This window comes from Hemiscyllium ocellatum, chromosome 24, assembly GCF_020745735.1.
Source record: "Hemiscyllium ocellatum isolate sHemOce1 chromosome 24, sHemOce1.pat.X.cur, whole genome shotgun sequence".
NCBI classification, from domain to species: domain Eukaryota; kingdom Metazoa; phylum Chordata; class Chondrichthyes; order Orectolobiformes; family Hemiscylliidae; genus Hemiscyllium; species Hemiscyllium ocellatum.
In genome coordinates, this window is record NC_083424.1 from 12,584,162 (window position 1) to 12,607,094 (window position 22,933).

The 22,933-nt window shown below is 42.9% G+C and overlaps 1 protein-coding gene across 1 annotated transcript in view; it reads left to right on the forward strand.

Moving 5' to 3' along the window:
- The window catches only part of hps4 (HPS4 biogenesis of lysosomal organelles complex 3 subunit 2), a 48,857-nt gene extending 26,549 nt beyond the window's left edge, over positions 1-22,308 (forward strand). The window contains exons 9-13 of the mRNA XM_060843469.1: positions 8,099-8,198; positions 10,144-11,026; positions 13,471-13,600; positions 17,451-17,553; positions 18,517-22,308. Coding sequence (XP_060699452.1) covers positions 8,099-8,198; positions 10,144-11,026; positions 13,471-13,600; positions 17,451-17,553; positions 18,517-18,688 — 1,388 coding nt within the window. The 3' untranslated portion in view covers positions 18,689-22,308. The remainder of the gene's footprint in view (positions 1-8,098; positions 8,199-10,143; positions 11,027-13,470; positions 13,601-17,450; positions 17,554-18,516) is intronic.
- The last annotated feature ends 625 nt before the right edge of the window (positions 22,309-22,933 follow it).

The window sequence follows — 22,933 nt, forward strand, 5'->3', positions numbered from 1 at the left end:
ATCTTTGTGACTGTGGGAGGAAACCGGAGCACCCGGAGGAAACCCACGCAGACACAGGGAGAACGTGCAAACTCCACACAGTCAGTCGCCTGAGTCGGGAATTGAACCCGGGTCTACAGGCGCTGTGAGGCAGCAGTGCTAACCACTGTGCCACCGTGCCGCCCACAAAGGGATCTTGGAGTCTAAGTGCATAGATCCCTGAAAGTTGCTACCCAGGTGGATAGTGCTGTTAAGAAGGCATACGGTGCGTTAGGTTTCATTGGTAGAGGGATTGAGTTCCGGAGTCGCAATATCATGCTGCGACTATACAAAATGCTGGTGCGGCCTCACTTGGAATATTGTGTACAGTTCTGGTCGCCCCATTACAGGAAGGATGTGGAAGTATTGGAAAAGTTGCAGAGGAGATTTACCAGGATGTTGTCTGGTCTGGAGGGAAGATTTTATGAGGAAAGGTTGAGAGACTTGGGTCTGTTCTCATTGGAAAGAAGAAGACTAAGAGAGGATTTAATAGAGACATACAAGATGATCAGAGGATTAGATAGGGTAGGCAGTGACAGACATTTTCCTAGGATGATGATGTCAGCTTGTTTGAGAGGGCATAACTACAAATTGAGGGGTGATAGATTTAAGACAGATGTCAGAGGCAGGTTCTTTATGCAGAGTGTGGTACGGGTGTGGAATGCCCTACTTGCTAATGTAGTCAACTCAACCACATTCGGGAGATTTAAACAATCCTTAGATAAGCATAGGGATGATTTTGGGATAGTGTGGTTCACAGGTCGGTGCAACATCGAGGGCCGAAGGGCCTGTTCTGCGCTGTATTATTCTAAGTACCATTTTATTCTGTGTCTCCTTATTGCTGAACATAGTTGCAGTTCTCAATGCTTCAGTCTTCATTCAGGCCAAACCATAAGCTCATTTGAAACTGTCTGGGGGGGGAAAGGGGACATAGGATGACTCACTGTTGGAATATTATGTGCATTTCTGGTCTCCTTCCTGTCTGAAAGATGTTGTGAAACTTGAAAGGGTTCAGAAAAGATTTACAAGGATGTTGCCAGGGTTGGAGGATTTGAGCTATAGGGAGAGGCTGAACAGGCTGGGGCTGTTTTCCCTGGAGCATCAGAGGCTGAGGGGTGAGTTTATAGGGGTTTACAAAATGATGAGGGGCATGGATAGAGTGAATAGATATTGTCTTTTCCCTGGGGTCGGGGAGTCCAGAACTAGAGGTTTAGTGTGAGAGGGGAAAGATATAAAAGAGACCTAAGAGGCAATCTTTTCATGCAGAGGGTGTTACGTGTATGGAATGTGCAGCCAGAGGAAGTGAAGGAAGTTAGTATAATTGCAACATTTAAAAGGCATTTGGATTGGTATATGAATATGAAGGGTTTGGAGGGATATGGGCCAGGTGCTGGCAGGTGGGGCTAGATTGGCTTGGGATATCTGGTCAGCATGGACAAGTTGGACTGAAGGGTCAGTTTCCATGCTGTACATGTCTATGACTCTATAACAGGGTTAACATTCCCCAGTTTTCGAGCTTTAGAAACTATTGAACCCTGGCAGTTTGGTCAGAGACAGTAGACATTACAAAGATATTTTTGCCTCTTTCATTCCCTGTTCTGTATTATTAAAATGAGTAATAAAAATTAAGGATTACTTTTGCTATGGACCCAAGGGTCTGGTTCCGTGCTATATGACTCTGTGACACAAATATGAATATATGAAATAGGAGCAGAAGTAAATTTTAGCCCCTTGATCCTCTGGAGCTTAATAAAATTGTGGTCTGATCTGTTTCTGCTTTGAATTCCACATTCCCATCTTCCTCTGATTAACTCTTGATTCCCCTGCCTAGCAAGAATCTGTATTGTTGTATTCAATGTCCCCACCTCCGCCAGTTCCCGAGGCAAAGAGTTCCAAAGTCTCTCAATCCTCTGAGAATAAAAAGTTCCACTTCAACTCTGTCCTGATTTTAAAACCGTGACCTGTAACTTTACATCACTGCCAGTTCTGCACTGACTCACAAGAGGAAGTGTACTCTCCATTCCACCTTGTCAAGGCCATTCAGAACCTTGTAGACTTCAATCAAGTTGGCCTTCACTGTTTTAAACTCCAGCAGAAAGCAGCTCAGCCTGTCCAACCTTAAGACAATCCATTCATTCCTAGCATCGATCTTGCTTGCCTTCATTGCTCAGACCTTTGACTATAGGAGTTGGGATGTCATGTTGAGGCTGTACAGGATGCTGGTGAGGCCTCTTCTGGATTATTTATCCAGTTCTGGTCGCTCTGTTATAGAAATGATATTAAGTAAAAGTGAGGTCTGCAGATGCTGGAAATCAGAGTCTAGATTAGAGTGGTACTAGAAAAGCACAGCAGGTAAGGCAGCATCCGAGGAGCAGGAAAATCGACGTTTCGGGGCAAAAGCCCTTCATCAGGAATAAAAAGGAATTATTAAGTTAGAGAGGACTCAGAAAAAATTTACCTGGATGTTGCTGGGAATGGAGGGTTTGAGTTATGAGGAGAGGCTGGTTAGGCTGGAACCTATTTCATTGGAGCACAGGAGGTTAAGGGCTGTCCTTTTTAGAGGTTTCTCGGATCATGTGGGTTATCGGTGAGGTGAATGACAGGTGTCTTTTCCCTATGGTGGATTTCAAGACTGAGGCCATATTTTTAAGGTGAGGGAAGAAAGATTCTAAATAAAGACATGAGGAGCAACTATTTTTACACAGTGTGGTTCATATGTAGAAAGAACTTTCAGAGGAAGTGGTGGATGCAGGTACAGTCACAACATTTAAAAGACATTTGGATAAGTGCATGAAGAGGAAAGTTGTAGAGTGATATGGGCTAAACACAGGAGAGTGTGATTAATTTAGTTTGTGATTATGATTGGCATGGACTGGTTGGACTGAAGTCTGTTTCCGTGCTGTATGACTCTAGTAAATTGCTCTGAACCACTTCAAATGCATTTTCATCCTTCCTGAAACAAGTGGACCCAAAGAGCGCACAAAATTCAAAATGCAGCCTCACTGATGTGCTGTAGAACTGATGCATAACATCCTCCCTTTTATGTTGAATTCCTAAATGATAACAGAGCATTCTATTAGCCATCTTGATGATGTACTGTACCTGCACACTTTTTGTGACTCATGAACCAAAACACCTAAATTCCTCTCTGCAGTTCAGTTCTGCAGTTGTTCTGTTTAAGCAGCACTCTGCATTTTTATTCTCTCAGCCAAAATGAACAACTTCACATTTTTCCCAAATTATACCCCAACTGCCTGCTCACCCAACCTTTGAATAAACTTCCTTATGTTGCCTTCGCAATATACACGGTAAAAACAATGACTGCAGATGCTGGAAACCAGATTCTGGATTAGTGGTGCTGGAAAATCACAGTCGTTCAGGCAGCATCTAAGGGGCAGTAAAATTGACGTTTCGGGCAAAAGCTCTTCATCAGGAATACAGGCAGAGTGCCTGAAGGGTGGAGAGATAAATGAGAGGAGCTCCTCTCATTTATCTCTCCACCCTTCAGCCACTCTGCCTGTAGTCCTGATGAAGGACTTTTGCCAGAAATGTCAATTTTACTGCCCCTTAGATGCTGCCTGAACTGCTGTGATTTTCCAGCACCACTAATCCAGAATTCGCAACATACGCTCCCTGCCTTCCTTGATGTTATTTCTGAATCTAGGCACCAGGCCTTCACTCCTCTTGTCTAAGTCATTGATCGAAATTGTATAACGTTGAGAGTCCTGCAGGGCTCTGCCAGTCACATCCGGCTATTTGGGCCCATTTGTGCAAACTTGCAGTTTTCTGCCAGTCAGCCAATCCCTATTCATGCTAATGTGTTAACTGAGCTTAGAGTGATGCTGGAAAAGCGCAGCAGGTCAGGCAGCATCCAAGGAGCAGGAAAATCAATGTTTCAGGCAAAAGCACTTCATCAGGAATGAGGCTCATTCCTGATGAAGTACTTTTGACCGAAACATCGATTTTCCTGCTCTTTGAATGCTGCTTGACTTGCTGTGCTTTTCCAGCACCACTCTAATCTTGACTCCAATCTCCAGCATCTGCAGTACCCACTTCTGCTTAATATGTTAACTGCCTACACCATTTATTTTGTGGAGTAGCTTTTCATATGGCACCTTACCCAATGCCTTCTGGATATCTAAGTTTATTACATCAACAGAGCTCCCCCCACCCTGTTCCCATCTTATCCAAAGTACATTTTACTCCTTCAACGAACGCCAATAAATTGGTTAAAAATGATTTACCTTTGACAAAATCATACTGACTCTGCTTGATTATTGACGAGTTTTTCAGAATTTTCAGCTACAGTCTCTTTAACTATCGATTCTGAATCGGTTAAATGCAGCGATTTGAAATTCAGGTACTTCCATTGGGTCTGTTTGCCCTGTAGCCATAATGGTGTTTGTGAATGGCAATTAAGTTAATGATCAGCATCAACAAGTTTGATGAATATGGACATTTGACTGTAGGATGGAAGCCATGTTCATATTTGCCCTGGTCAATGGATAAACCTCTCGCGTGGGCAGACATGAAATAGCATTGTCCTCCTCTCAAAATTGATCTTTGTCTTGTAGTCTTGTAGTCTTGTAATCCTGGCTGATGTCTGCAAGAACCCAGGGTGAAGCAACTGTACCCAAAAGCAATAGCCTATGAGTTGGAACTTGTTAAATTATTCAGACATCCATGTGAGTGAGTTGGTTGTTATGATGACTTCCATTTTAGTCATAACTGTGTTCCCAATAGCTGTGAAGGGCTTTGGAATGACAGGAGACTGGGAGGATTGCTACATATAGATCTGAGAAATTGTTTTCCTTTCCTGTTTTGATCGATGAAATACATAGCTTGTATTTCATAATCTTTCATGCACAATTAGTCTTGCAACTGAACTCAAAGAGATACAGGAAAGGAAAACAATTTCCCAAGTCTATATGTAGCAATCCTCCCAGTCTCCTGTCATTCCAAAGCCCTTCACAGCTATTGGGAACACAGTTATGACTAAAATGGAAGTCATCATAACAACCAACTCGCTCACATGGATGTCTGAATAATTTGACAAGTTCTAACTCATAGGCTATTGCTTTTGGGTACAGTTGCTTCACCCTGGGTTCTTGCAGACATCAGCCAGGATTACAAGACTACAAGCTATGTAAATAAGACTAAAAGGTATAGGAGCAGAATTAAGCCATTCGGTCCATCAAATCTACTCTACTGTTCGATCATGGCTGATGTGTTTCTCAACCCTATACTTCTGCCGTCTCCCCGTAACCCTTGATCCTCGAACTAATCAATGACCTATCAACTCTGTCTTAAATACGCTCAATGACTTGGCCTCCACAATCTTCTGTGGCAAGGAGTTCCATAGATTGACCATCCTCTGGCTGAAGGAATTTTTCCTCCTCTCAGTTCTGAAGAGTCGTCCCTTCACTCTAAGGCTGTGCCCTCAGGTCCTAGTCTCTCCTACTGGTGGAAACATCTTTATGCCCACTGTATCCAGCCTGCTTGGTATTCTTATAAGCTTCAGTCAGATCTCCCCTCATCCTTCTCAACACCGTTGGGTACAGACCCTTCGTCCTCAACCACTCTTCATATGACAAGCCCTTTATCCCTGGGATCATTCTTGTATACTTCCTCTGGACAGTCTCCAGATACAGGACCCAAAACTGCTCTCAATATTCCAAATGCAGTCCGTCCAGAGCCTTATACAACCCCAGCAGTACATCTCTGCTCTTATATTCTAGCCTCGTGAAATGAATGCTAATGTTGCATTTGCCTTCCTTACTGCTAACTGAACCCGCATGTCAGCCTGAAGAGAATCCTGAACTCAAAATCCCAAGTCCCTTTGTGCTTCAGATTTCCAAAGCCATTTCCCGTTTAGAAAATGGTCTACTGTTCTTCCTGCCAAAGTGCATAACTTCTTACTTTCCTATATTGTATTCCGACTCGCCTAGCCTGTCCAAGTACTTCTGCAGCCTCTCCACTTCCTCAACACTATCTGTCCCTCCACCTCTCTTTGTGTCACCTGCAAGCTTAGCATCAATGTCCCCAGTTCCTTTGTCCAGATCATTAATGCAAAATATGAATAGTTGTGGTCCTAACAGTGACCCCTGTCGATCTCTAGTGACTGGCTGCAATCCTGAAAATGACTCCTTTATCTCCACACTCTGCCTTCTGTGAGTCAGCCCATCCTCCACCCATGCCAGTACCTTACCCCTGACCCTGGGCGCTTGCCTTATTTCACAGCCTCATGTGTGGCACCTGGTCAAAGGCCTTCTTGAAATCCAAATAGATTACATCCTCTGGCTCTCCTTTAGCTACCTTGCTTTATAGTCCTCAAAGAATTCTACTTTGGTGTTCGTAAGACATTATTAAATGAAGTAGAGAAAATTAATTTTATGAAGATTGTAGAAAGGCAGTTGGAAGAAATGAGAATCGTTGAGAATAATTCAACAATAAAGTTGAGGCAGTGAGAGGGAAACTAGGATTAAGTACAGTCTTGGAATCCAAATTCAACAATGGCAAAGTTTTCCTGCATTTTATAATACCAAGAGAATTTCTAATGGATACAACGGTGGTTGAATTTGAAGATGTACTGAAAATGCTCAATTGAACAGCAGCCAAATTTGTACATGTCAAGATCCCATAAACAGTTGCTGAATGAGTGGTTCATCTGGAACAATGAATTGATTGAGCTTCTCATATCTTATATTCTGCAAATCTATCTTCAGCCTGTTCTCTCCACCTTTTTCCCTCTTTAAATTGATTTAGTTTCAGTATATCTTGCAGTATTCAGCCCATGATATAGGTTTCTTGCTTTTATATCTTCACACGCTTTCAGTGGAGAGGAAGCATCTTTCGGCTGATGCACAATGTGCCAGACCGTAATCATTATACCGATACAATAGCTCATTGGATACAACAGGAAAATGGTATGGATTGCCGCTACCCTCACAATTGGAGAGTGGGATCTCCCACGTCCATCTGCTGCGAGTAGCCAACTGGTTATGAACATAGAACTTTGTTGTTTACCTAATGGGATTATCTGGAATGGGATGTGAACATCACCCATTCTTAATCAGACAGGAGTGCCATCACTAAATTAAAACAATGGTAAAGCAAGGTAGCTGTTTAATTTGGAGATTTAGCCTGGGAATTTAATCTTTAATGGAAAGGTGCAAGAATATTCCTCATCAGACTGGCACATTCACACCCATGTGTCATTACCTTGTCAGACAAGCCATTCGTTCCTGGACTGACCTGAATGAACCATCTCTGTGCTGCTTAAAATGCAGTTATGTCCTTCCTTAAATAAGGAGACTGTTCTGGAGCACTGTGAACAATGTTGTGCATAACTGCAACAAAACGTCCTTCCTTTTATCTTTTTATTTCTCCTTAAAATAACTTCTAACATTCCATCAGCCTTCCTATTAATTTGTTCTACCTGCCTATTAGCCTTTCCTGCTTTATGTACCGGACACCTCACTACTGCAGCGGTCTGCAATCACTCTCAATTTAAACAATATGCTGCTTTTCTATACTCTCCACCAAAGTGGGCAAGTTCAGATTTTCCCACGTTATGTTTCGGCTACATGCAAATTTTTGCCCAGTTAAGTAACCCATCTAAATCCTGATAATACACATTACTCAAAAACCCCTTCCGAGACTCCCTATGCTCTCTTTACAAATTGGTGTTCGATCATTGTGTCAGCAGCAAATTGAGTGCCCGTACATGCCGTCCAATCTACGTTGTCTTTACCATTTTACACAGATTTCCTATTTCAATTTCATTGCAAATACCTTCTCCATAGATGCAATTACTTTAGAGGAAACTGGTTCCGGATTTCATGTTTCTGGAAAGGGAGAGCAGTTCTGATATGAATAACTTTGGCCCAAGACCCAGGGATATCAAGCTGGACCCTAAATTGTCTCTTGTCTAACCAGTGCATTCCAGTTGACACAGACAACAGTATGTTTGCATATGACTGAATCTTTTTGGTATGGTTGTTTTTATGGTAACTGTGTGGTGTTGATATATTGTAGCTAGTAATTTATAATATAATCCTGCGTCTATTTTTACTTGCAGAAGATGCACCCTTACCCAAAGATGTAACAGTCTTGACTGTATTCGTTACTGAAGAGGAGTCTGCAGCTCTGCGGCAGTTCGCAGTTGAATGGATGCATGGGTGAGATTTGGCTTTCCAGGAGTTGAGTGAAGTTCTGATCTGTGTTACAATATAATTCTGAAGTTGTATCCTACCCAAGACGCATTCTTGATATTTAAGCTCAGATGAAGGGTGTCTGTTAACTTTTGGACCAGAGAGTAGGCATCAGAGCAAGCTCTAGTGCTTTTCTTACTAACGTCCAAACAACCAATCACTGGATGATAATCGTGAACTGCTTTGTCTTTTCACATACCCCAGACCTGCCCAACAAAGACCAACCATCACATGACAGCTCCCAGAGTACCTGGCATAGACATCGAAGAAGTAATACTGATGATCACAGGATAGAATCCCTACAGTGTGGACGTGGGCTATTTGGCCCATCAAGTACACAACAACCCTCCGAACAGCATCCTGTCCCCTACCCTATCCCTGTATTTCCCATGGCTAATCCTCCCAACCTGGACACTTAGGGGCAATTTTGGATGGCCAATCCATCTAGCCAGCACATATTTGGACCGTGGGAGGAAACTGGAGCACCCAGATATGTTGGACATTGAAATGAAACTCTTTTTGTTTCTGTTGAAGAAGTCTGCTACATTATGATTTGACACTTTCAACATACTGACGACGGCTCACCACTCTGACTGGATGGGATGGACAGCACTAAATTATGTGTGACTGAATGTCTGACTGATCTCTGAGCAGATCCCTGGGTATTGGTTACATTGGACCTGTAAGGCTGACTGGTGTTAACTCCCCAGCGTCCAGACAAAACTACTCATAGAATCCCTACAGTGTGGAAACAGGCCATTTGGCCCAACAAATCCACACCAATCCTCCGAAGAGTAACCCACCCAGAACCATTCCCCTAAATTTAACCCCTGACAAATGCACCCAACTTACACATCCCTGAACACTGTGGACAATTTAGCATGGCCAATTCATCTAACCTATACATCTTTGTTCTGTGGGAAGACGCCGGAGCAAACCCATGCAGACGCGGAGAGAATGTGCAAACTCCACATGGTCATCCAAGGCTGGAATTGAACCTGAGTCCCTGGCACTGTGAGGCAGCAGTGCTAACCACAAAGCCACCTATGATCCTTCTAAATTCTGATGAGGTACAAAGCACAGAAAGGCAAGGCAGAGGTACTGTGAGCATCCATATAGGTGCAAAGTATGTGAGGTGCTAGGAGATCAAATGAGGAGCCCTGGGGTGCAGCTTGATTCGCTGGTGCTTGTCCCAACGTAGCATTACAGTGAAAGGTGCTAGTATGCTTCAAGTTGAAACGGAGAACGATATACTACGTGGGTCATGGATGTGCCATGATGATGTGGTAAGTTGGTGTGTGTCTGATGCCAACCCCCATGAATGAGGAGGCAACTGCAGCTCATGGAGCACACCCTACTGTCCACAGTGGTGACCAGGAAGAGCTGTCAATGAGCTGGCATTGTCAGATATTTGCTCTGTCTTTTTGTCAGGAATAGTCACTCTGACATTTGGGAGAGTAACAACTGTGTGTCAATGGGTTGAGGTTGGGGACTAAAGAGATGTAAATGCATTCAATGAGTCTCTTTCCACTTCCCTCATTGTTTGAAACTTTGTTGCGCAATCTCAATTTTCTTTTCAATTTTGAGAATCTCATTTTTCCAAACTCCATGTTTTCCAAACTGACTTGCCATTGTCTGCTTTATTCAGGGGCTGGGAAAGTTCAGCCCTTAGTCTTGTTAATAACCATTAATACAATAACTATCAACATTTTCAATGTCAATACATGGTTAATGGAGATTGGACACTGTTGGAGGACAAATTTAGTGAAAGGTTAAGAGTGACGGGGAGACAATACTCCAGATGAAAAGCAATCAACTCGCTGTGCATTAATGCTGGGATTTTAAAAGTAAGATAAAATTTGGAACAAAGCTCATTTTGCATCTTTTTTTAAAAATACATTTCATATTGTAGGTTAGCTGAGTCTCCGAAGCCGGATTTGACTGACGAGAATATTCAGAAACAGCCTGTCTCCAGAGCACTGCCAACCAGTTCAAATTCTGAGATGAATGGTGAGGCGGAGTGCAGAGATACCACTGAGTTTGAGAACCCACATCCAAATTCTAAAGACCGTGATAGACCAGCAGATTCCATGGATCTTGCCCAGAACTACAAAGAAGAATGCTCTATACAACCTCGTTCAATGGAGGTTGACTATAAGTCTTCAGTGAGTGCAAACTCTCATCCTGAGAACGAAATCCCATTGTCTTCCACTCCTGAAGCCTGTTCTCCTCCTAGCAACTCTTGCTTTTCACTACAATTGGAGAGGGAACAGCCTAATTCAATTTCCAGGGATCTGTATGTGGAATTGAAAGAAAGTGGAAATAATGAGAACACTGAAAGAGTGACTGGACCTGAGAGAATTAGTGATTCCTCAGACATACATTCTTCAAGTAGATTGACTATCTCTGACTCTTCAAAAGTGCAGCTTGCTTCTGAATTTGAAAATGATGAGGTTCCTGATCAGAAAGAGGCCAGTGTCACCCCTCCTTTAACCTCTATTGCTATTCAAACAGTTCCTTTGCAACAACACAGGAATTTACTACATGGTGATGCTGTCTTGTCTCAAGGTACCTTGCTTAGAGACTTGTCTCACCCTTCACCACCCACAGAATATAGAGAAGAACATGCGGAAATTGAGCAGACTGTGATATTTAAGAATGGACGCCTGGGTGAACCCAATCACCATGGAAATTTGGTGAAACTCAATCTATACGTTCATGCGGTGAAAGGATTAGTAATGTTTCTTTTGGCTGAAGATGGATTTAGAGCCAATCGCAGTGCCATTGAAGATGTTGTGAGTATTTTTAACCAATGTGTGATGTTAAAACAACAAGACTAGTCTTTTAAATGTCATTGCTGCGAGAACCTTAAATATGGACAGGAGAAATCTTAGCACCTTCCAGTAAAATTCCTGAATAGGTTTGTTCAGCAAATTGCTCCCGGAATTTTCCTTATATAAATACTTTCAAAAACATGGTCTAGTACTTGAGGTTTTTTTAACTTTTGTTAGGGAAGGTGAGATTGTCATCTCGGTCTTTATGTTCTGGTTTTCAATTGCATTGACTTGTCCAGGAGTATACTGGACTGTGTCAAATTCTGGTACTGTGTCAAATTCTCGTGAATGAGTCATGGCTGTGATTTTTATATGGAATGAGAGAAGGCCATTAATGGTTTTTTTTAGATTACTTACAGTGTGGAAACAGGCCCTTCAGCCCAACAAGTCCACACCGACCCGCCGAAGCGCAACCCACCCATACCCCTACATTTACTCCTTAACTAACACTACGAGCAATTTAGCATGGCCAATTTACCTGACCCGCACATCTTTGGACTGTGGGAGGAAACCGGAGCACCCGGAGGAAACCCACGCAGACACGGGGAGAACGTGCAAACTCCACACAGTCAGTCGCCTGAGTCGGGAATTGAACCCGGGTCTCAGGCGCTGTGAGGCAGCAGTGCTAACCACTGTGCCACCGTGCCGCCCGTAAAGAATATCCCACCAAAACTCATTCTCCTACTCTATTACTTTACAATTCCCCTGCTTAATGCCCCTAACCTACACATCTCTGAACACTACAGGCAATTTAGCACAGCCAATTCACCTAGCCAGTACATCTTTGGACTGTGGGAGGAAACTAAAGCATCTGAAGTTAACCCATGCAGACACAGGGACAATGTGCAAACTCCACACAGACAGTCACCTGAGGCTGGAATCAAACCCAGATCCCCAGTGTTGTGAGGCAGCAGTGCTAAGCACTAAGCCACCATGTCACCCCCAAATTTTTATTTGGTCCCCTCTAAATGTCGGGAACTCTGCTGCAGGAATGGTTGATGTTGATGAGGAAACTTGACTGATCTCACTTTGAGGTCAAACATAATAGTAATACATTATAACTGTGATCGCACACTGCCCAGATGCAGAGGATTTGAACCAAGCCCATTATGTATAATTGGGTACCACGTTTGCACAATCTGCATTTGTCCAACTTAGAATCATACAGCTGCACAGCATGGAAACAGACCCGTTGATCCAACTTGTCCATGCTGAGCAGATATCTCAAATTAATCTAGTCTCAGCATTAGGCTCATATCCCTCTAAACCCATCATAATCATGTACCTATCCAGATGCCTCTTCAATGTTGTAATTGTACCAGTCTCTGCCACTTCTTCTGGCAGCTCATTCCATACACCATAAGACGTAGGAGCAGAAATTAGGCCATTCAGCCCATCAAGTAAGTTCCGCCATTCAATCATGGCTGTTAAGTTTCTCAACCACATTCTCCCGGTTTCTCCCAGTGACCCTTGATCTCCTTGATACTCAAGAACCTTTCTATCTCAGTCTTGTTTGAACATGAGGATAAAAATTTAAAAATTGATGTGAGGGACAGCCAGGCCTTCATACAGGCTAGTAAATCCATAGATGCACCACCCTTTGTGTGAATACGTTGCCCCTTTGGTCCTTTTAAATCTTTTCCCTTCCACATTAAACCAATGCACTTAAGTTTTTGACTCTGCTAGCCTGGGGAACAGACAGGTTTTCATACATGTGTTTTAGGGTTTTCTTGCATTCCAACCAAGGAACCTGTTCATTACCTTGGCGAAAATGAGGACTGCAGATACTGGAGATTAGAATCAAGAGTGTGGTGCTGGAAAAGCACAGCAGGTCAGACAGCATCCGAGGAGCAGGAAAATCGATGTTTCAGGCAAAAGCCCTTCATCAGGAGTGACTTTTGTGCTAAACGTCAATTTTCCTGCTCCTCAGATGCTGCCTGACATGCTGTGCTTTTCCAGCACCACTCTCTTGACTGTTAATTACCACCCAGTATTGTAGCCACTAACATATTATTATTAGAAAAGAAATAAATAACTTTGTACTTCTTAACTTGTAAAATTCTCCATTATAGTTTATGCCTCCCAATCAAGCTACCCCTATGATTAATGCTTTTTTGGATACGTACATGTGCTGATCTGTTGTTAATGGCTGTGCATGTGGTTAATTTTAAATTGCTGTGCGGGTCATTTAAATGTAGTTCTCAATCCATTTCATATGGAAATCTTAAACTGTGCGGTTAGGGAGAAAAACACTGAGGGAACTTGATCCTTACAATGCTTTGAGATTTTGAATAAATATTGTGTAAATTTGGGTGCCTGCTGCGTAGCACACTGCTGACTGCAGTTAGACATCAATGGCAGTCACTTGGCTAACAGAATCCCAACTGCTTTTGTCTCCTCCACAGTATCACAGTGTCCTGGCATCTTTAAATGGCTTAGAGGTTCACCTGAGTGAGACGTTACTCAACCTGAGTTTCTGTAACTTACTTGGCTACAACTTTGCACATTATGACTGTATTCAGCATATACTCTCAGGTCAGTATTTGTGTGTGTGTGTGTGTGGGGGAATGGCTGACCTATGTAATTTTATCATGCATTGATGATCCTCTGAGATCTTACCCAAGTGGGCATTCCTGTTGTCTGACTCTCAGTATTGAGCGTTACCATGTAATGTTGATTATTTAGGTTTGGCTCACAAGGTTATCACCGTTGAACCCGTTCCTGTTCTTGCCTTGCATACATGCTTCCAATTTGTATCAGGGATCATTGGATTGTGATCAGGATTTGGTAAAAGCAATGTTTTGTTTTAGGCTGGTTTAAGGTTACCTTACTTACCTTTTATTACCCTGGTTTAAGGTAAATGAAAGCAATTACAGCCTCGCCTGTTACCTGGTTAATTTAAGACCAGCGATTTAGATATTGAGTGAAATTACAGCATAAACATTTCAAGGTTTAATCCTGAGCTGACGTCCAGCATCTCCTGAACAGATGGCAGGGCCTTCATAGATATTTGTAGGGTGGCATGGCAGCTCAGTGGTTAGCACTGCTGCCTCGCAGCGCCAGGGACCAAGGTTCAATTCCAGCCTCGGGTGACTGTCTGTGTGGAGTTTGCACATTCTTCCTGTGTCTGCGTGGGTTTCCCCTGGATGCTCTGACACAGTCCAAAGATGTGCAGTGGGTTGGCCATTGGAGATGCAGGATTACAGCGATAGGGTAGGAGCGTAAGTCTGGGTGTGATGCTGTCAGTGTGACAGTGTGAACTTGATGGGCTGAATGGCCTGCTTCCACACTGGAGGGATTCTATGATTAGTTCATGGTATCAAAGAACAGTTTACTGAAGGAAGCTGTTAGTCTCTTGTGTATTCATCACTTTTTGATTTGAAGAGTAATCCAGTTCAACCCACTCTCCCACTTTTTCCTGTTTCCCTGAAATCATAGAATCCCTGCACTGCAGCTAGAGGCCATTCCGCACATTAAGTCTGCACCAACCCTTCGGAGATCCTCCCACTCACCTATGCTATCCCAGTAACCTAAATTTCCCATGGCTAACCCACCTAGCCTGTACATCCCTGGACACTATGGGGTAGTTTAACATGGCCAATCAACCCTGACCTGCACATCTTTGGAGTGTGGGAGGAAACCAGAGCACCCAGAGGAGACCCACACAGACACCGAGAGAGTGTGCAAACTCCACACTGATTCTCACCTGAGGGTAGAATCGAACCCAGGTCTCTAGTATTGTGAGGTCACCCTTTAGAATCATAGAATCCTTGCAGTGCAGAAAGAGACCATTTGGCCCATTTGAGTCTGCACTGACCCTCGGAAAAGCATCCAACCTACTGGCCCCTGACCCTGTAATGTTTTTCTCTTTCAACAAATGGTCTGTTTTCAAAATGACTCTTGTGTCTGTATCCACCACTAGATTAGATTAGATTAGATTCCCTACAGTGTGGAAACAGGCTCTTCGGCCCAACAAGTCAACACCGACCCTCCGAAGAGCAACCTACCCAGACCCATTAATACCCACAATTTTTTAACATTCTGTCTTTAAGATAATTAAATTGGACTAACATTCTGCAGTATGTTAGAAACTCTGCACATCTTGCATAATAAAGTCAGTTTTCAGAAGTTTTCATAAAGCCAGAAATGGCAAAAACCATCTGGAGAAAAAAGGTGCAGTCTAAAAATGGGCCAGCAGGTGTCCTCAGTAGTCTCAAATCCGAATAATTTCTTGACATCCCAGATCCTCAGTTCAGCACTATTCTAAGGTGCTTCGTAAAGAAACCGACTGGTCACTAGGTATATAAGAAGGTTTGGGAACTGACGCAAATGTTATCAGAGCTGCAGGTTTCGAGGAAGATGTGGGGAGATTTTGCAGAGTGCAGGCTAATCAGTGAGGTTTCAGGTGGCAGGATTTTTATTCTGAGGCACAGATTTTACTGGTGCATTGCGAGGAAGGAGAGAGGGTGCACAGTGATTCAGACCCCAGAACAGACCATGTAAGGTGGGAAATTTGGGCTGGAAGAGACTTCAGAGCTGGCATGAGGCTCTGTAAGAATCTACAAATCTCCCAAAGCCTGTCCACCATCTACCAGGCACAAGTCGGGAGTGTGATGGAATACTCCTCACTTGGGAACTGCTCCCACAACACTCAAGAAGCTTGTCACCATCCAGGACAAAGCATTCCACTTGATTGGCACCACATCTGCAAACATTCACTCCCACCACCACTGACACTCGGTAGCATTATTGTGTACTCTCTTTGAGATGCACTGCAGAAATTCACTAAAAGTCCTTAGGCAGCACCTTCCAAACCCATGACCACTTCCATCTAGAAGGACAAGGGGGCAGCGGATTCATACCACCACCTGCAAGTTCCCCTTCAAGCCACTCACCATCCTGATCTGGAATTATAATAGCCATCCCTTTACTGTCTCTGGGTCAAAATCCTGGAATTCCCATCCCGAGAGACATTGTGGCTCAGTGTGGACTGCTGCAGTGGTTCAAGAAAGTAGCCCAACACCACCTTCTCAAGGGCAACTAGGAACGGGTAATAAAATACTGGCCAGCTAGCGACTCCCACATCCCATGAGAGATTAAAACAAAACAAACGAAGACCATGGTAATCAAATCAATGTTGCGAAACTAGGGAGCCAGATAAGGACAGGGATCCATGGATAAGTAGAATTTAATAGAGAGTAGGATGCATGGCAAAGAACTGAAGGAGTTGTTTGCACACTGAAGGTTGAAGTTCATTGAGAGAAGAGTGTACCTGAAGCAAGTTACTTCTGCATCTACTAACACCCTAAAAATATCAGCCCTTGAAGATGTGCCTCAGCTCTCGTCCTGCAAACATCTACAGAATCTATTCCAATCTTGAGAATGCCCAGATGACTTGCAAACATTGATCCTCTATAAAGAAGGAAAGAATTATCACCTGCGAATCTTACAAACCTATTAGAGTTAATTAAAATGAAACCAAAATCATGTGATGGAATGAAAAGTGCAAATAAATGGTGGTGTGTCTTTAGAGCCCAGAATTCTCAAGAAAGGAGGTAGCGGAAACGAGCTGACAGCAGCTTCAGTGAGGACCAGTCACAGTTGAAGAATTGGCTGATTTTAGGAGGTGGAAGAGCTGACGATGGTAAATTAGTCAAGTTTACCATTCATTGCTGTTCAGTAACCCTTGAGGAAGGTCGCATATTTGTAGGAGCAGGTTTGTTTCATGGGGTGTGGTCAAAGAGCTGAAGAGGTCACAGTGGTTTGGCAGTAAGAAAGGGTCTGAATCCATGTCTGAGAGAGGCAGAGAACTTCTTCAAAGTGGGCATTCTTTGAAGAGACTTTCCAGTGGCGTAAACTCAGTTAGAGACAAAGAAGCTGCAGATGCTGGAATCCAAAGTATACAAGCAGGAGGCTGGAAGAGCACAGGCAGCATCAAGAGGGGGTGCGGAGGTCGACAGTTTGGGTATAACACTTTAGATTAGATTACTTAGTGTGGAAACAGGCCCTTCGGCCCAACAAGTCCACACCGACCCTCCAAAGAGCAACCCACCCAGACCCATTCCCTGACATTTACCCCTTCACCTCACACTAATTCCAGTAAATAAGGGTTAATTGACAACTGTGTGAGCAGTACCTGTTCATGTTTGAATCATTGCTCGTGGTTAATATGCTGGAGGGTGATCTATAGAATTGTACCCAAAATATCAATAACAGAGGAGGGAGGAAGACGGGATGCTGGTGGTTGAAATTGCCAAATGGAGTAAACGCTAATGGTGCATCTGATGTGGTTCTGCAGACTTCGACAGAAAATAGTGAGATCTCTGGCAGCATATTTCTTAGTGACTAAATGATTGGTACTAAACTGTTCCTTTTCATTTTAAAGCTCAGCTTTCCCCTGGTGATCAGAAGGGTCATTTCATCAGAGCAACAGCTTTGATGCACACTGATTTGGACCACAACAGGAGCACTCGTGAAATGATTATCCGGTATGTTGTAGAACTGTATGGTATTTCAGCACAAAGTTCCATTATATTCGTGCCAGTTAGGCACCTATCTACTCTAATCACATTTCCAGCACTTGGCTGCTAGCATTTTATTAGGAGAAAGCGAGGAGTGCAGATGCTGGAGATCAGAATCGTGAGTGTGGTGCTGGAAAAGCGCAGCAGGTCAGGCAGCATCCAAGGAGCAGGAAATTCAATGTTTCAGGCATTAGCCCTTGATCAGGCTTATGCCTGAAATGTTGATTCTCCTGCACATTGGATGCTGCCTGATCGGCTGTGTTTTTCCAGCACATTTTCACCAAGCTATTACTTGCTAACTTTTTTATTGTAGAACAAACATTTCCATGTTTCCTTTTCTGGTATATCTATCTCCCGGAACTTGAAGAAAAGTGGCCTATCAGTATCTCCAACTTGCAGAGTGTTGGTCTCTCTTGCACTGTCACAGCACCAGAAGCACAAAGAGGTAGTGTATGGCAGTTGAGCAAGTGAAACAAATTAAACTAACCTTTCCTGGCAATTGTTCTCAGTGCATCTGGCAAGTCTATCCTTTTGAAGGAGTAGCACTCTGAAAGCTTTTGATTCGCGATAAACCTGTCGGACTATAATCTGGTGTCAAAAAGTGTGGCGCTGGAAAAGCACAGCTGGTTAGGCAGCATCCTAGGAGCAGGAGAGTTGACGTTTCGAGCAATGCTTTTTCAGCACCACACACCTTGATTCTGATCTCCAGCATCTGCACTCCTCACTTTTTCTCCTAGTTGATAACAACCTGGCGGTGTCGTGTGACTTCTGACTTTGTCTACCCCAATCCAACACCAGCACCTCCACTTCATGACGTTGGGACTGTCTGCCGAGGCTTCTAAGAGAAAAAGCAAGAGAAATAAAACATGAAGTGATTTCCCCACTTCAGCTGACAATCCTGCGTTAATCGCTACCCTTCTCACCCAACAGGAATGCCTCCACCGCTGTTTACAGCTGCCAGAACCCAGCCCAGGAAACGCACTTCCAGATCCTTGCAACTCCCGCTCGCAACTCCGGCGTTCCAAACCCTCGTGACAGTGCCTTTGCTTTGCCAGGAAGAGCCAAGCAGAAACTACTAAAATATGGAGTAAACCTGCTCTGAGTCGCAGCAATCTGAGATTTGCCAGCAGTATTGCATAGACAAATGTTAGCACTTTTTTTAATTGAAAAGAACAAATGGTTAAAAGTATAACCTTTTTAAAGTCGCACACTCAACTTACAACCATTAGACAATACACTCAGGTATCATGGGCTGCTCCTTCCTCCAATATATTTCCTTGGATGTACTAATAATTGGTGATTCTTAGGAATTTTCAGCAGGGATGAGTGTTGAAAGAAGTAAAGAAACGCATTCACAGAGCTTGCCTTACTTGAGTCGGGGTTTTCTGACATTGTGTATAAGAATTAATGGTCCAGCCAAAATCATTAACCAGACTATCTGTATGTTGGAAAATATACATGGCTTCTAAAATGTAGAAAACTCCTAAATAGACATGGAACATCCAGTCCACACACCTTGTCTTATCAATAGTTTTGATTAAATGTGGTAAAATTGAACAAGTTTCTATTTAATCAAATTTGTGGAAATGTTGATTCCTGCGACTTTTGATCTACTCCAACTTCAGTCTGATCAGTTGGATTTATGTAGTGCCTTTTAATGTAGACAAATATCCTATTGTGCATCACAGGAGTGATTTGATACTAAGCTACATGAGGAAACATTAAGATCTAAACAAAAGCTTGATGGGTTTTAAGGAAAATGTTTGGGTCATGGGGGGGGGGGGGTTGGGGGAGTGCAGGGCAAAATTTCAGAGCTTAGGGCTTGCTGTGATATCTCAACTTTCAACATCCCTATCCATATACATATTAGGAACTCCAGATTAGAGGACGTTAGCTTAAAATGAGGAGTAAGTAAATGAGGGGGGAGCTCAGAAAAGGTCTTTTCACCCAGATAGTGGTGGAAATATGGAATATGATGCCTGAAGCAATGGAGGCAGATACACTTTCAATATTTAAGAAGCGTCTGGATGAGGACTTAAAATGCCAGGCCATGGTAGACTAGGGACCTAGTGTAGGAAAATGGGATTAGTGTAGCTTGTGTTTGTTGGTCAGTATAGATATGTTGGACTAAAGGGCCTGTTTCTATGCTGTGTGGCTCTATGACTTGGGAGTGGGAGTCAAGCCTTCTCTGCTGTTCATTAAGATCGGGGCTGATTTGATTATGGTCTCAACTCCACTTTCTTGTCTGGCTGTCAGAGTCCTTGACTTCCTTAAAAATCTACTGGACTTAATTCAATGACGCAGTCTTCACTACTTTCTGGGGAAGAGTATTCCACAGAACCAACAATCATTTGAGAGAACGACATCCTTGCATCTGTCTTAAAAGGGAGATCTCCTTTAAACAATATCCCCGGTACCAGTCTCTCCCAATACTATATTGCAATGCTAGTAGAATAATTTTAGTAGTTTTATTGTTTCTTTTTCTCTGAAATTCTGTGGGTGCTGACAATCTTATGATGATTAGTCCAAGTGTTCACTCATCTTGTTGACTTTTCAATGCTTAAGAACATTACAACTAACTCTGATTCAACACTAGGTTTTGTGCATTTATCAGGGTGAGAATGACTTGGCTTCTTCTTGGCCCAGAGACATTGGAGCTAACTATCAGCACACTGCCTTTTTTTCTGAGATACAGTGACATTTTTCATTTCTGTTAAGTTTTGCACTTTACACACACGCTGTAGCAGATGTGAGAGATGTTAGGAATTTTGGTAGCTAGCAAATTTAACTACTTTTCTTAATGTTTATAAGTAACTTAAAGTTTTATCATAAACACAACAGTGTAACATGCCATTCGTACTAAATTGAAAACATTAGCGTATGTATATATCAAATGTAAAATGTTTTCATATTGGGGATGGTGTGGGTGAAAATGAAAGTAAACTATGTATGTATATCTTGCTGCTGAATGGCCCTCTTGGAATGCATTTCACTGTTAGATATTTCACAACCATTATGGCTTACCAACAAATTGTTGTTTACTTTTTAACTTCACAACTTGTTACTTGGAACTACTGAAAGTTTGAGAGACCTGGAATTTCAGTTAATGATTTGGCTTACTCTCAGCTGGAAGGTCATGAGCTCAGGGTTTGCCCAGTATGATGGGGAGCTGCATGGAGTGACCCTGGAGATACTCAGTGATTTAATACTCAAATCCTGGTAACTAATTGACAGTTGTGGTGAAAAAAGGTGTCTTTAGCAAGTAATCCACTCATCCCACATTGAAATAATTAAAAATGTAAAGTGAATGAAGCATTGCACTGAAAGCAAACTAGAGGAAGGTCTCTTAGACCTCATCACACACTGAATACATTATTCTAGCATTATGTCGAGAATAATGGGGTGGTAGAACAAATCATTGAACCAGATAATATAAATTATTTTTATATGTGTGTTTGGAAGCTAGTAGTAATTGGTGGACTTAATGATCAGACAGCTAATTTCAAATGTAAAAGAATGAATTTGATAGGTATTTTTAAATCCTAAATCCTAGGTTTTTTCCATCATTTATAAGGTGATGGAAACTTAAGTTTAATATTCTCTCATTTTAGTATATTAAACAATTTTGTAAGTTTGTGTGCACCATCTTTACTGCTATTCCTGTGGTGTGTACCAATACCTTTCTCTTTGCTGCTGTTTTTCAGTAGTAATGTGGTACAGCTGCCCACTGTAACTCTAATCCTGACTCTATTCCTGAGATGCTGCCTGGCCTGTTGTGCTTTGACCAGCAACACATTTGCAGCTGTGATCTCCAGCATCTGCAGACCTCATTTTTTACTCATAGTACTGTGACAACCACATGGTCATCTGTATCCTCCTTGTTATTCCAATTTGCTCCTCCTGTCTGTTAACTCTGCTGTCTACTGTCATCTCCTCAGCCTCACGAAACTAGTATCACAGCACCTTCGGGTGACTGTGCAAACTCCACACAGACATTCGCCCTTTGTCCGTGTGGGTTTCCTCCCACAGTCCAAAGATATGCAGGTTAGAGTGGATTAGCCATGCAAACTTACCTATAGTGTTCAGAGATGTGTAGGTTAGGTGGGTTAGCTATGGGAAATGTAGGGTTACAGGGATAGGGTAGGGGGTGGAGTCTGGGTGGGATGTTCTTTGAAGGGGCAGAGTGGAGTTGAGGGGCAGAATGGCCTGCTTCTGCACTGTAGGGATTCTATAGTAGCCAGGCATTCCTGTTATACTTTATAATTTTTACAACTTTGGTATTTCTTAATAGTGCAACCTTGTATAATTGACGCTACAATTTGACTCAAAATGTGTGGTGCTGGAAAAGCACAGCCGGTCAGGCAGCATCTGAGGAACAGGAGTTGGCGTTTCGAGCATAATCGCTTCTTGCACATTCCTGATGAAGGGCACGTGCCCGAAACGTCAACTCTCCTGCTCCATAGATGCTGCCTGATCTGCTGTGCTTTTCCAGCACCACACTTTTTGACTCTGATCTCCAGCATCTGCAGTCCTCACTTTTTCCTAGCTACAGTTTGACTGATGAATTACTGTTACTATAGATATTAGTTACATTTCTTAAGTCAAAGTGTCTCCAAAATGCAGGATGTTTCTTCAAATGGTACATTGTAGAATTTTAAATGAAAAATCTGCTGTATGTAAGCTTGTATACAATATATTCTGGGTTTCAGCTCAGGCTGCTATGTTTTCACATCTGTGCAATAAATTGAATATACACTGCTCACCAAGTGCTTTTCTTCAAGTAAAGTATTAGATTAAGGGGCAGGACTGGGCCCTTTTTTGAGGAACTAATTGTCAACTGTTTCCTTTTACAGTACATGCTGTAGTAATGTCTTATCAACCTGAGGTTTCCACCAAATTCTTCATTAACACGTCTTCCCTGGTCCACAGCTTGGGTTTTTTTTAAATGTGTGTGGGCATTTCACAAAAGCATTAGTAAATCATAGAGTTGTACAACACAGAAAGAGACCCTTCGGTCCAACTCCTCCATGCTGACCAGATAGTCTAAATCTAGTCCGATTTGCCGGCACTTGGTCCGTGTCCATCGTATCCGTATACCCGTCCGGATGCCTTTTTAAATGCTGTAATTTAGATAAAGGTGAGGTGCTGCATTTTGAAAAGGCAAATCTGGGCATGGTTGAAGAGTGTGGTACTGGAAAAGCGCAACCGGTCAAGCAGCATCCGAGGAGCAGGGGAATCGATGTTTCGGGCATAAGCCCATCATCAGGAATCGACTTATGCCTGAAAAGTTGATTCTCCTCCTCGGATGCTGCCTGACCGGCTGTGCTTTTCCAGCACCACACTCCTC